This window comes from Saccoglossus kowalevskii, chromosome 2 (genome assembly GCF_978046115.1).
Source record: "Saccoglossus kowalevskii chromosome 2, keSacKowa6.1, whole genome shotgun sequence".
Lineage (NCBI taxonomy): Eukaryota > Metazoa > Hemichordata > Enteropneusta > Harrimaniidae > Saccoglossus > Saccoglossus kowalevskii.
Genome location: NC_140642.1, coordinates 35,195,979 through 35,209,594, shown reverse-complemented (window position 1 = coordinate 35,209,594; position 13,616 = coordinate 35,195,979). Strand labels below are relative to the sequence as shown.

General features: G+C 37.4%; 1 protein-coding gene across 6 annotated transcripts in view; it reads right to left on the bottom strand.

Annotated features, from left to right (window-relative positions):
• Positions 1–5,267: 5,267 nt before the first annotated feature.
• The window catches only part of LOC100378168 (uncharacterized), a 39,654-nt gene continuing 31,305 nt past the window's right edge, over positions 5,268–13,616 (bottom strand). For 5 of the 6 annotated variants that reach the window (XM_085494968.1, XM_085494986.1, XM_085494973.1 and 2 more), the window contains 3 exons: positions 12,275–12,312; positions 11,716–11,802; positions 5,268–8,863 (listed from right to left, as the gene is read on the bottom strand). In XM_085494968.1, coding sequence (XP_085351094.1) covers positions 7,080–8,863; positions 11,716–11,802; positions 12,275–12,312 — 1,909 coding nt within the window. In that variant the 3' untranslated portion in view covers positions 5,268–7,079. The remainder of the gene's footprint in view (positions 8,864–11,715; positions 11,803–12,274; positions 12,313–13,616) is intronic. The other variant, XM_002735664.4, reaches the window with a different exon arrangement.

Below are 13,616 nucleotides of genomic sequence, written 5' to 3'. Positions count from 1 at the left end.
AAACTGCCTGATGGGAGTTTGCCCACCTTTTGTTTTAATCTATAAACTGCCTGATGGGAGTTTGCCCACCTTTTGTTTTAATCTATAAACTGCCTGATGGGAGTTTGCCCACCTTTTGTTTTAATCTATAAACTGCCTGATGGGAGTTTGCCCACCTTTTGTTTTAATCTATAAACTGCCTGATGGGAGTTTGCCCACCTTTTGTTTTAATCTATAAACTGCCTGATGGGAGTTTGCCCACCTTTTGTTTTAATCTATAAACTGCCTGATGGGAGTTTGCCCACCTTTTGTTTTAATCTATAAACTGCCTGATGGGAGTTTGCCCACCTTTTGTTTTAATCTATAAACTGCCTGATGGGAGTTTGCCCACCTTTTGTTTTAATCTATAAACTGCCTGATGGGAGTTTGCCCACCTTTTGTTTTAATCTATAAACTGCCTGATGGGAGTTTGCCCACCTTTTGTTTTAATCTATAAACTGCCTGATGGGAGTTTGCCCACCTTTTGTTTTAATCTATAAACTGCCTGATGGGAGTTTGCCCACCTTTTGTTTTAATCTATAAACTGCCTGATGGGAGTTTGCCCACCTTTTGTTTTAATCTATAAACTGCCTGATGGGAGTTTGCCCACCTTTTGTTTTAATCTATAAACTGCCTGATGGGAGTTTGCCCACCTTTTGTTTTAATCTATAAACTGCCTGATGGGAGTTTGCCCACCTTTTGTTTTAATCTATAAACTGCCTGATGGGAGTTTGCCCACCTTTTGTTTTAATCTATAAACTGCCTGATGGGAGTTTGCCCACCTTTTGTTTTAATCTATAAACTGCCTGATGGGAGTTTGCCCACCTTTTGTTTTAATCTATAAACTGCCTGATGGGAGTTTGCCCACCTTTTGTTTTAATCTATAAACTGCCTGATGGGAGTTTGCCCACCTTTTGTTTTAATCCCATTGAATTTGTTCGGGATTATAACTTAGCCAGTGCTATATTACAGAAAAATATGAGGTGATTTTTTGAAATAATACGATGCGTTTTGTACAGCTACATGACAGTGCCTGCATGGAATTGTGGAATTTGAGAACAAATACAAGCCAGTGGCAAAATACAAAAAGCGAGCACATTCTCAAGACAAATCTCAAAGAAAATAATAGTGAAAATGTAGAGCAATGTCTTGTGGAGTCAGACTACATGATGTATTTTTAATTATGTACCATATTCGGAACATAATCCCAGAATGCACCATTCCTCTGTGCAACTCTAAACTTGATAACTGCTTGGAGATTTCCAATGATCATAGTTCAATAAAGGGTTGGCTAACTAATCTTGTCAGAGCATAGGAAGAACATTGCAAACTGTTTTACATACCATTGCATAAACCATGGCAACCACTTGGCAGGTAGACTCAGGCTTGTGTGATGGCTTGTGGGTTGGTATGAATAGTCAGTGGCTGTAAAACTTGATGGAACACTGGTATAATTTTTCCTGCCAAAAATTCTAGACTGTATTTTACAAAGTTGGGAACTTTTATGCAATTCATGTCATGTCAAGGAACCTTGAGATTAATATAGTACATGTTTAATTAAATGTACAAAATCTTCCCAAGCATTTACTCAATCAGATAATCACCAGTGTGATAAATGGATAACCAGTCTAATCCTTCATGACTAGATTCTCATTAGACAATGCACTATGTTTTTAGTTTCATCTAAAAATTATAAACATGCTTTTATTTTTTTTTCTTCTATTTTTTTGGGTGCAAGAAATAATTCATTGTTTTTATGTTTACATTAGATACACTTTCATTTACATACATGAACACTTTTCTTTGCTTATTGTGGACAGATTTTATAACACTTTCTCTCAAGTTATAGGTATATATAGTCCAATATTAGTTTTCCAATATGTAATGATTGATTTGTGTTGATTAATATGCATTATTAATCTTGTATTAAGGTATCAGCACATACACTCTCCTGGGGGGGGGGGGTCTATAGCAAGTATTTCCCGCCAGTAGAGCTCTTTCGACTGATGGGTAATTTTGAATGACAGAAAATGAAGAATTGATTCAGCACTCTTAGTCTCTGGAACTGCTTTCAGATTATCTGCTTCAAACTTTTCGTTTTAGGATGACATTCATCTTTGATACATGAAGAGAGTACTGGATGACAATGTGGTCAATTATATGCCAGAATATACAAGCTAACAGTGCATGGAATTGTCATGCTAAATTAGACTTTCAGATATTGGCTTCACAATTTTAGTATTGTTTTGAAATGGCCTCATTTTGAAGGGTCAGCTCATGTACAGCAAGGTGAGATAGGTTGTGTGAATATCTGCAGACTGTCTGCTCTCCTATGGAGTGGAGATAGGTTGTGTGAATATCTGCAGACTGTCTGCTCTCCTATGGAGTGGAGATAGGTTGTGTGAATATCTGCAGACTGTCTGCTCTCCTATGGAGTGGAGATAGGTTGTGTGGATATCTGCAGACTGTCTGCTCTCCTATGGAGTGGAGATAGGTTGTGTGGATATCTGCAGACTGTCTGCTCTCCTATGGAGTGGAGATAGGTTGTGTGAATATCTGCAGACTGTCTGCTCTCCTATGGAGTGGAGATAGGTTGTGTGAATATCTGCAGACTGTCTGCTCTCCTATGGAGTGGAGATAGGTTGTGTGAATATCTGCAGACCGTCTGCTCTCCTATGGAGTGGAGATAGGTTGTGTGAATATCTGCAGACTGTCTGCTCTCCTATGGAGTGGAGATAGGTTGCGTGAATATCTGCAGACTGTCTGCTCTCCTATGGAGTGGAGATAGGTTGTGTGAATATCTGCAGACTGTCTGCTCTCCTATGGAGTGGAGGTAGGTTGTGTGAATATCTGCAGACTGTCTGCTCTCCTATGGAGTGGAGATAGGTTGTGTGAATATCTGCAGACTGTCTGCTCTCCTATGGAGTGGAGATAGGTTGTGTGAATATCTGCAGACTGCCTGCCTTCCTATGGAGTGGAGATAGGTTGTGTGAATATCTGCAGACTGTCTGCTCTCCTATGGAGTGGAGATAGGTTGTGTGAATATCTGCAGACTGTCTGCTCTCTTATGGAGTGGAGATAGGTTGTGTGAATATCTGCAGACTGCCTGCCTTCCTATGGAGTGGAGATAGGTTGTGTGAATATCTGCAGACTGTCTGCTCTCCTATGGAGTGGAGATAGGTTGTGTGAATATCTGCAGACTGTCTGCTCTCCTATGGAGTGGAGATAGGTTGTGTGAATATCTGCAGACTGTCTGCTCTCCCATGGAGTGGAGATAGGTTGTGTGGATATCTGCAGACTGTCTGCTCTCCTATGGAGTGGAGATAGGTTGTGTGAATATCTGCAGACTGTCTGCTCTCCTATGGAGTGGAGATAGGTTGTGTGGATATCTGCAGACTGTCTGCTCTACTATGGAGTGGAGATAGGTTGTGTGAATATCTGCAGACTGTCTGCTCTCCTATGGAGTGGAGATAGGTTGTGTGGATATCTGCAGACTGTCTGCTCTACTATGGAGTGGAGATAGGTTGTGTGGATATCTGCAGACTGTCTGCTCTCCTATGGAGTGGAGATAGATTGTGTGGATATCTGCAGACTGTCTGCTCTACTATGGAGTGGAGATAGGTTGTGTGGATATCTGCAGACTGTCTGCTCTCCTATGGAGTGGAGATAGGTTGTGTGGATATCTGCAGACTGTCTGCTCTCCTATGGAGTGGAGATAGGTTGTGTGGATATCTGCAGACTGTCTGCTCTCCTATGGAGTGGAGATAGGTTGTGTGGATATCTGCAGACTGTCTGCTCTCCTATGGAGTGGAGATAGGTTGTGTGGATATCTGCAGACTGTCTGCTCTCCTATGGAGTGGAGATAGGTTGTGTGGATATCTGCAGACTGTCTGCTCTCCTATGGAGTGGAGATAGGTTGTGTGGATATCTGCAGACTGTCTGCTCTCCTATGGAGTGGAGATAGGTTGTGTGAATATCTGCAGACTGTCTGCTCTCCTATGGAGTGGAGATAGGTTGTGTGAATATCTGCATTGGTCTTTTGAACAGAATGTAAGTTCCAGTCGTGTGTTCTCTGCCAAACATTGTATTACAAATTATACAATACAAATATACATTATGACCCTGTAATCATAATCTTTGATTCATGTAAGCATACAGTTAATGATGTGTAACCAGTGTATATTTCTAATTAAAGCTATGTTAATTAGGTCAGGTGTGATTGACAGATTATTGACAATTAAGGAAATAAGCCCTATTATACCGGTACATCTGTTTCATCTGTTAGCACCGTAAGTTAGTGTGCCCATGGAGGTACCTCCATGGTGTGCCATATTTTTTTTTTTGCCATATTTTCATCCTACCATATTAGGAAATAAGGAATGATTATGCACACAAGTGTCCTCTGATAATGAAAACGAACATGGCTGCCACCAGAGTTTGACCGGACTTCACACAAAGAAGTTTGCTGATTCTGTTCTAAACATTTTGGATTTCAGCATTCCCACGATGTATCCTTGGAAGGAAAAGATGTATAATAATGGTTATTACGAGAATACCTCAAAGTATGCATTCACAGTAAACTGCGCATCGATCTCTGCTTCACTCAATCCTCCAGCTGTACTGTCTTCGTGCATACTTGTGTGGTGTTAAAATAATTTTAGTCATTATGTTTTATTGTTTACATTTGATTGATCAAGGCGTGTATGAAATATGGCTTTGTGGAACTGCATTCGTTTAAACTAGACCAGTCAGCCATTTTGGATTAGATGGTGACATAAATGATGTATTTATGTGTATATTTTGATCAGTCCAGGGATGTTGAATAATGTACTAAGTTTGAACAGAATCCGTTTATGCATAACTGAGATTGTGTTCCGAATAGTGAAATGTGTGATTTTGATGAATATTTGGCTTTAAAAAGACTGCCATTTGGCCATCTTGAATCGGATCATGAATCAAATAAATGTGCACATGTCAAATATAACATATGTATGAAGTTTCAACTTGATCAGTCCAGGCATGTTGGATATATGAATCTGGAACTACATTTTTAAAAACAATATGGCTGTCAGTTAGCAATTTTGAAACTAATCCTAAAATATAATTACCTGCATCAAGGTTCTATTATGTTCAATGTATGTACCAAGTTCATGACTGAGATGAAACACACAGGTCAATCCACAAGGCCATGTTTTCAGACTTCTTCTGAAGTGCAAATCATTTTATTCATTCAGATACACAAACAGTAGTAGTTTCCAACATTTTAATTGTTAATCAAAGTTAAGGAAGTACAAAATTAAGTTTGCTTGTAAAAAAATTAATGCATAATTTAGTAAAACATGATTTCAAATACCTTCTCCTAGTAAAGATAAAGTTCATATGAATAAGCTATAAACTGACTAATGGCTGAATATAACAAAACTAATCTATCAAGATAAAATACATAAAAATATTGCTTTTTTGGCTTAAAAAATGAATATCTGGTTGCAATAAACAACAAGTATTAATATGGTCATTTGTTGGAATACATCAAATTTAGGATATGCACTTCCAACAATTATGTTGACCTGGTAACCTCATTAAAACCATAGACAACAATGTAAATAAATAAAGAAAAAGACTTTATTAGCATGCTATTTTCTACCTTGCTGCTCCAGGGTCATAATTTGATATTACAAGGACTTTTACAGAGTGAATCCACAGAATGGTAAAAACTGGTAACAACTGAGCTGTCAACATTTTAATATTTCCAAGAATTCTTTTGTCTTTACATAGATCTGCAGCATGACAGCTTGATGAAGGATGAAATGTTTTTGAAAAGTGGAACAAAACTACAAATGAAATATCAAGTCAGAACATCATTTGAGTGATAATAGAATAAATTGTCATATGCATTCATTGCCAGTTTTTATTATTTTCCAACATGATCAGAACTTCTGTGAAAAAGTCTATGTTAAATTTCCATTGTAAAAATATAACCCTGTAACTGTGAAACCACTGCTTGCTAATTCATCATAAAACATATCTTTTATAGAGTACTTGGATTCTACAAATTCACTGAAATAAAACATGGTTGAAGGCAGATAACTGCATATACAGGAATTAGGTTCCTAATAGAGCAACTTATGGTTAAGTGACTAAGATCTGTGTTCTAAGAAGAATCTATCATTTAAGAAGACTCAAATGGGTGTCCCTTCAGTAGTTTCCGCTGATCTTTCTAACTGGTTAATGAAAAATAAATAAAGATTTTTATTAAAAAGTACAGACTTTTATTATCCAAAATTATAATTTCCTTTAATTAAGGAGGTACATAACACAAAAGTTAAAATTATGTTATTTTCTTTAATATAAGATTCTAAAAGTTGTGTCTTTGTTTGAATTTGTGTAATAGAACAAATGTAGCATAGAGTGTTACTAGAAAAGAGAAAAATACGCATGAACCATAAATTATTTGACTTCAGTTTTATTTTATCAGTTTACTTAACTTCATACAACTAAAATATTATTATTCCCATGGTAACACACACCCCCACCTAAATAGTTGACAATGGAATACTCCAATACACCCTCTACCAAATAGTTAACAATCTGGCATTCCAATAGTGACACACATGCCCAACCAAATGGTTACAACCCCCACCTTAATAGTTGACAATGAACTACTGTAAAATACTTTATTTTCGCTATTTTCATTTTAGGAATGATTCAGTGAAAATAAAAGCCAGTGAATATACTATTTTTCCTATATTTTACATTAAACTGACCAGAAATCAAAGAAAATAAATTCCATACAGAACACCCAAAAAACCTTTTCAGCGAAAATTAATTCCAGTGAAAATAAATTATTTAACAGTATTCCAATAGTAACACACATCCCTACAGAAATAGTTCATAATGGACTATTACAGTAATGACACAGCATTACCCAGTTTATAATGGAATCTTCCAATGATGACACACCTTCTCTACCCAAATAGTTCATAATGGAATCTTCCAATTGGGACACACCCTTACCCAAATAGTTCATAATGGACTATCCCCATAGTGACACACAACTGTCATTACATTGCATCAGATTTTGTGCTATCACTAGAGGGCGCTGTTGGATCAAGCTCTTCTCCACACTCAGTGACATCACTCTTAGTTTCTGCCTGTTTTACAAATGAACATTCATCTTTTCCTTCTTTCTCTCCATTTTCATTTTGCTCAACTACATTGGCTTTTGATATTTCAGCTAAGTTTTCTGGTTCATCTGTTTTTTCTTCTTTTTCTCCATTTTCATTTTGTTCAACTACATTGGCGTTAGGTATTTCAGCTAAGTCGTCTAGCTTATCTGATTTTTCTCCATTTTCATTTTGCTCAACTACACTGGCGTTAGGTATTTCAGCTAAGTCTTCTGGCTTATCTGATTTTTCTCCATTTTCATTTTTCTCAACTACAATTGTACTAGATATTTCAGCTAAGTCTTCTGGCTTATCTGATTTTTCTTCTTTTTCTCCATTTTCATTTTGTTCAACTACATTGGCGTTAGGTATTTCAGCTAAGTCGTCTAGCTTATCTGATTTTTCTCCATTTTCAATTTGCTCAACTACAATGGTATTAGATATTTCAGCTAAGTCGTCTGGCTTATCTGATTTTTCTCCATATTCATTTTGCTCAACTACAATGGTACTAGATATTTCAGCTGAGTTGTCTGGCTTATCTGATTTTTCTTCTTTTTCTTCAAGTTCAATTTGCTCAACTACATTTGCTTTAGGTATTTCAGCTAAGTTCTCTGATTTTATATCTGGTTCAATCTCAGAATGAGAAGCTGTTTCTGCAGATCTGTCTGTTCCTATGGTATTTGTTGCTAAGCTATGAGTTGGAGACTCATCCTTGCCGACAGACCCTCCATTATTACCATTTTTTGCATGTTTATCATTAATAGACTCTTCTGTTTCTGTGGAGTCAGATTTATTTTCTGTAAGAGATAGATTAGGCACAACATGGTCTACTGCACAGTCATCTTTTTTTGTTGTTGTATCACCACATTCAGATCTTCCTTCAGGTCTTTCAACATTATTTTCAGTATTTTGGTGTAATTCCTCACTTTCTTTATCAATGGTGTTATTTTCTCCAACATCATGGTTTCCATCCACTATTTCTTGTTGGGCAGAGCCTAGATCGGGTTCTACTTTACTATCACACCCAGCCTTGACTAGATCGGGTTCTACTTTACTATCACACCCAGCCTTGACTAGATCTTGTGCCAAAGCAGCTTCTCCTGGTTGATCAGAGTCAGCACTTTTGAATGATTCAAAAGAATCACCGGTTTCACTCACATCTTGTGAATGTTCAGCAGCCAAATCAACTGCTTTCATATCTTCAATAATATCACTTACATCTACATCTTCAGAAACATTTTTTGTGCAATCATTTTTCTGCTCGTTTTTATTTTTCGTCTTTTCAATAAAATGTTTGTCAATGATAACCATATGATGTGACACTTGTTCATCATCCCACTCCAACTCCAACTCTTGAGCATCTGCATCAAGTGAAGCTTCACTTCCCGATTCCACCTCAGCTGCCCAGTCTTCTACATGTACATGGTCAGTTGGTGTTTTCAGAATACCTGGAGACACAGGTTCATCTCCGGATATTTTCCCTCTTGGAGAGATGCTTGGCAACGAAGAGTCAGAATCTGTGACCCAATCTTTGCTGGAACTAGAACTATTTCTTTTATTCTGATTAGTTGCAACAATTGTCAGCTTTGGAACCCTCTTGCGAGTGACATTCTGTTTCTTCTCTCTTTGTGCCTGTGGTGAATCAGACCATTCTGCAGATGGTACAGCTGTCCACTTTTGATCTGTTGACAAACCAAAGACAATAAGATGAAACATGTCTACAAAATCATATAGATGGAGAAATCAAAGATGCATAGCAAATGCAATGAGGTACAGCAAATACGAATGCATTACTAGATATGGATTGAGAAAGCAAGGAGGAACAGCAAAGATGAATGCATCACTAGATATGGATTGAGAAAGCAAGGAGGCACAGCAAAGATGAATGCATCACTAAATATGGACGGAGAAAGCAAGGAGGCACAGCAAAGATGAATGCATCACTAAATATGGATTGAGAAAGCAAGGAGGAACAGCAAAGATGAATGCATCACTAGATATGGATTGAGGAAGCAAGGAGGAACAGCAAAGGTGAATGCATCACTAGATATGGATTGAGGAAGCAAGGAGACATAGCAAAGATGAATGCATCACTAGATATGGATTGAGAAAGCAAGGAGGCACAGCAAAGATGAATGCATCACTAGATATGGATTGAGGAAGCAAGGAGGCACAGCAAAGATGAATGCATCACTAGATATGGATTGAGGAAGCAAGGAGGAACAGCAAAGGTGAATGCATCACTAGATATGGATTGAGGAAGCAAGGAGGCACAGCAAAGATGAATGCATCACTAAATATGGATTGAGAAAGCAAGGAGGAACAGCAAAGATGAATGCATCACTAGATATGGATTGAGAAAGCAAGGAGGCATAGCAAAGATGAATGCATCACTATATATGGATTGAGAAAGCAAGGAGGCACAGCAAAGATGAATGCATCACTAGATATGGATTGAGGAAGCAAGGAGGCACAGCAAAGATGAATGCATCACTATATATGGATTGAGAAAGCAAGGAGGCACAGCAAAGATGAATGCATCACTAGATATGGATTGAGAAAGCAAGGAGGCACAGCAAAGATGAATGCATCACTAAATATGGATTGAGGAAGCAATGAGGTACAGCAAATACGAATGCATTACTAGATATGGATTGAGAAAGCAAGGAGGAACAGCAAAGATGAATGCATCACTAGATATGGATTGAGAAAGCAAGGAGGAACAGCAGAGATGAATGCATCACTAGATATGGATTGAGAAAGCAAGGAGGCACAGCAAAGATGAATGCATCACTAAATATGGATCGAGAAAGCAAGGAGGCACAGCAAAGATGAATGCATCACTAAATATGGATTGAGAAAGCAAGGAGGAACAGCAAAGATGAATGCATCACTAGATATGGATTGAGGAAGCAAGGAGGAACAGCAAAGGTGAATGCATCACTAGATATGGATTGAGGAAGCAAGGAGACATAGCAAAGATGAATGCATCACTAGATATGGATTGAGAAAGCAAGGAGGCACAGCAAAGATGAATGCATCACTAGATATGGATTGAGGAAGCAAGGAGGCACAGCAAAGATGAATGCATCACTAGATATGGATTGAGGAAGCAAGGAGGAACAGCAAAGGTGAATGCATCACTAGATATGGATTGAGGAAGCAAGGAGACATAGCAAAGATGAATGCATCACTAGATATGAATTGAGAAAGCAAGGAGGCACAGCAAAGATGAATGCATCACTAAATATGGATTGAGAAAGCAAGGAGGCACAGCAAAGATGAATGCATCACTAGATATGGATTGAGAAAGCAAGGAGGCACAGCAAAGATGAATGCATCACTAGATATGGATTGAGAAAGCAAGGAGGCATAGCAAAGATGAATGCATCACTATATATGGATTGAGAAAGCAAGGAGGCACAGCAAAGATGAATGCATCACTAGATATGGATTGAGGAAGCAAGGAGGCACAGCAAAGATGAATGCATCACTATATATGGATTGAGAAAGCAAGGAGGCACAGCAAAGATGCATGCATCACTAGATATGGATTGAGAAAGCAAGGAGGCACAGCAAAGATGAATGCATCACTAAATATGGATTGAGGAAGCAAGGAGGCACAGCAAAGATGAATGCATCACTAAATATGGATTGAGGAAGCAAGGAGACATAGCAAAGATGAATGCATCACTAGATATAGATTGAGAAAGCAAGGAGGTACAGCAAAGATGAATGCATCACTAAATATGGATTGAGAAAGCAAGGAGGAACAGCAAAGATGAATGCATCACTAGATATGGATTGAGAAAGCAAGGAGGCATAGCAAAGATGAATGCATCACTATATATGGATTGAGAAAGCAAGGAGGCACAGCAAAGATGAATGCATCACTAGATATGGATTGAGGAAGCAAGGAGGCACAGCAAAGATGAATGCATCACTATATATGGATTGAGAAAGCAAGGAGGCACAGCAAAGATGAATGCATCACTAGATATGGATTGAGAAAGCAAGGAGGCACAGCAAAGATGAATGCATCACTAAATATGGATTGAGGAAGCAAGGAGGCACAGCAAAGATGAATGCATCACTAAATATGGATTGAGAAAGCAAGGAGGAATAGCAAAGATGAATGCATCACTAGATATGGATTGAGGAAGCAAGGAGGCACCAGCAAATATGAATGCATCACTAGATATGGATTGAGGAAGCAAGGAGGCATAGCAAAGATGAATGCATCACTAGATATGGATTGAGAAAGCAAGGAGGAACAGCAAAGATGAATGCATCACTAGATATGGATTGAGGAAGCAAGGAGGCACCAGCAAATATGATTGCATCACTAGATATGGATTGAGAAAGTAACGATAAATACATCATTAGAAGTTGTAATTAATACAGGCAATCTAGGCATCAACTAACAAAACGTAATTGACCATGCTAGTTATTGTCGCAGGTGAAAATTATGCAATTTTTGGGGGAAAGCTAGTTAGAAATCATTCAGGTCTGGTAGTCAGTAGTACCCACCCACCTGATTTTGGTGGTTTGCCTTTAAGAGTAGCAGCAGGGGAAATTCTAGGTCCACGGTTATCAAATCTACCGCTACCTATTCTGTCACCTGCACCAGGAAAGAAGGTAGAGCAATGCAAGAAAAGACGACAAGAGAAAAGACTGAATAGAGTTCAAAGAAAAGAGAAACTAACATGAAAAGAGTGTACATACAATCTGTTGAAAATAATGGTTTGCAAGACAAGATTACAAGACACTTTGGTCTGAATATAATATGGATTGCAAGACAACACACACTATGGTCTGAATATGAATATTTTATATTTTATGAATATTTTATGAAATACTCGTTTTCATGAATATTTCCAAAAATAGATATGCCAGTCACACTAAAATTGTACTGCATTGAATTTTCCTGTATTAATAATATAACCTAGTTTGAATTACTTGTAATGAGTTATCTTGTCAAAATAAAGTGTTGACATACATTATAACCCCTATAGTGCCACTTCATAATCATTGTGGGCAAGGTAATAAAATAAACAAATAAATAACAGTTGAAAATTAATATATAATCTCACCCCTTGTATTTGGACGTGTTTCTGACTTGGTATTGTCACTGTGGAGAAAAAAAGAAGAAAATATTCTGAATATAACATGCTTGGAAAGACATTTCCACACTACTATTGCTACAACATGTACTATAAGAAGATGTGAAACAGCACAACAGATTGTCCATACCCATATGTCCAAACTTAGACAGTGCAATCAAATGACCTCCTATGACCACAGCAAGCACAAGACAACCAACCACCAGGATAATTTTTAAACCTAATAATGGCTAACTTGACCAAGACCTTGGTGCAAGAGGGATGATATTATCATATGTGGTGGATATTTGTAAAGGGATGTAGTTTAGAGATAATACAATTCTACATACTTATTATGCTTGGGTTTTTATTTTTAAAATGTTGTTTGTGACAACTCCTGAAAAAGTCATGTCTTTGTAAACTCATCAAAATAATGGTACAATTTTTTTAAATATTATAATATTTAAAATATCCTCTCAACATAATTTGAATACAAGTTAGGTATGTCACAATAGCTATTGACATGACACATGAGTTGAATACAAGTTAGGTATGTCACAATAGCTATTGACATGACACATAATTTGAATACAAGTTAGGTATGTCACAATAGCTATTGACATGACACATGAGTTGAATACAAGTTAGGTATGTTACAATAGCTATTGACATGACACATGAGTTGAATACAAGTTAGGTATGTCACAATAGCTATTGACATGACACATGAGTTGAATACAAGTTAGGTATGTCACAATAGCTATTGACATGACACATGAGTTGAATACAAGTTAGGTATGTCACAATAGCTATTGACATGACACATGAGTTGAATACAAGTTAGGTATGTTACAATAGCTATTGACATGACACATGAGTTGAATACAAGTTAGGTATGTTACAATAGCTATTGACATGACACATGAGTTGAATACAAGTTAGGTATGTCACAATAGCTATTGACATGACACAGGAGTTGAATACAAGTTAGGTATGTCACAATAGCTATTGACATGACACAGGAGTTGAATACAAGTTAGGTATGTTACAATAGCTATTGACATGACACATGAGTTGAATACAAGTTAGGTATGTTACAATAGCTATTGACATGACACATGAGTTGAATACAAGTTAGGTATGTCACAATAGCTATTGACATGACACATGAGTTGAATACAAGTTAGGTATGTCACAATAGCTATTGACATGACACATGAGTTGAATACAAGTTAGGTATGTTACAATAGCTATTGACATGACACATGAGTTGAATACAAGTTAGGTATGTTACAATAGCTATTGACATGACACATGAGTTGAATACAAGTTA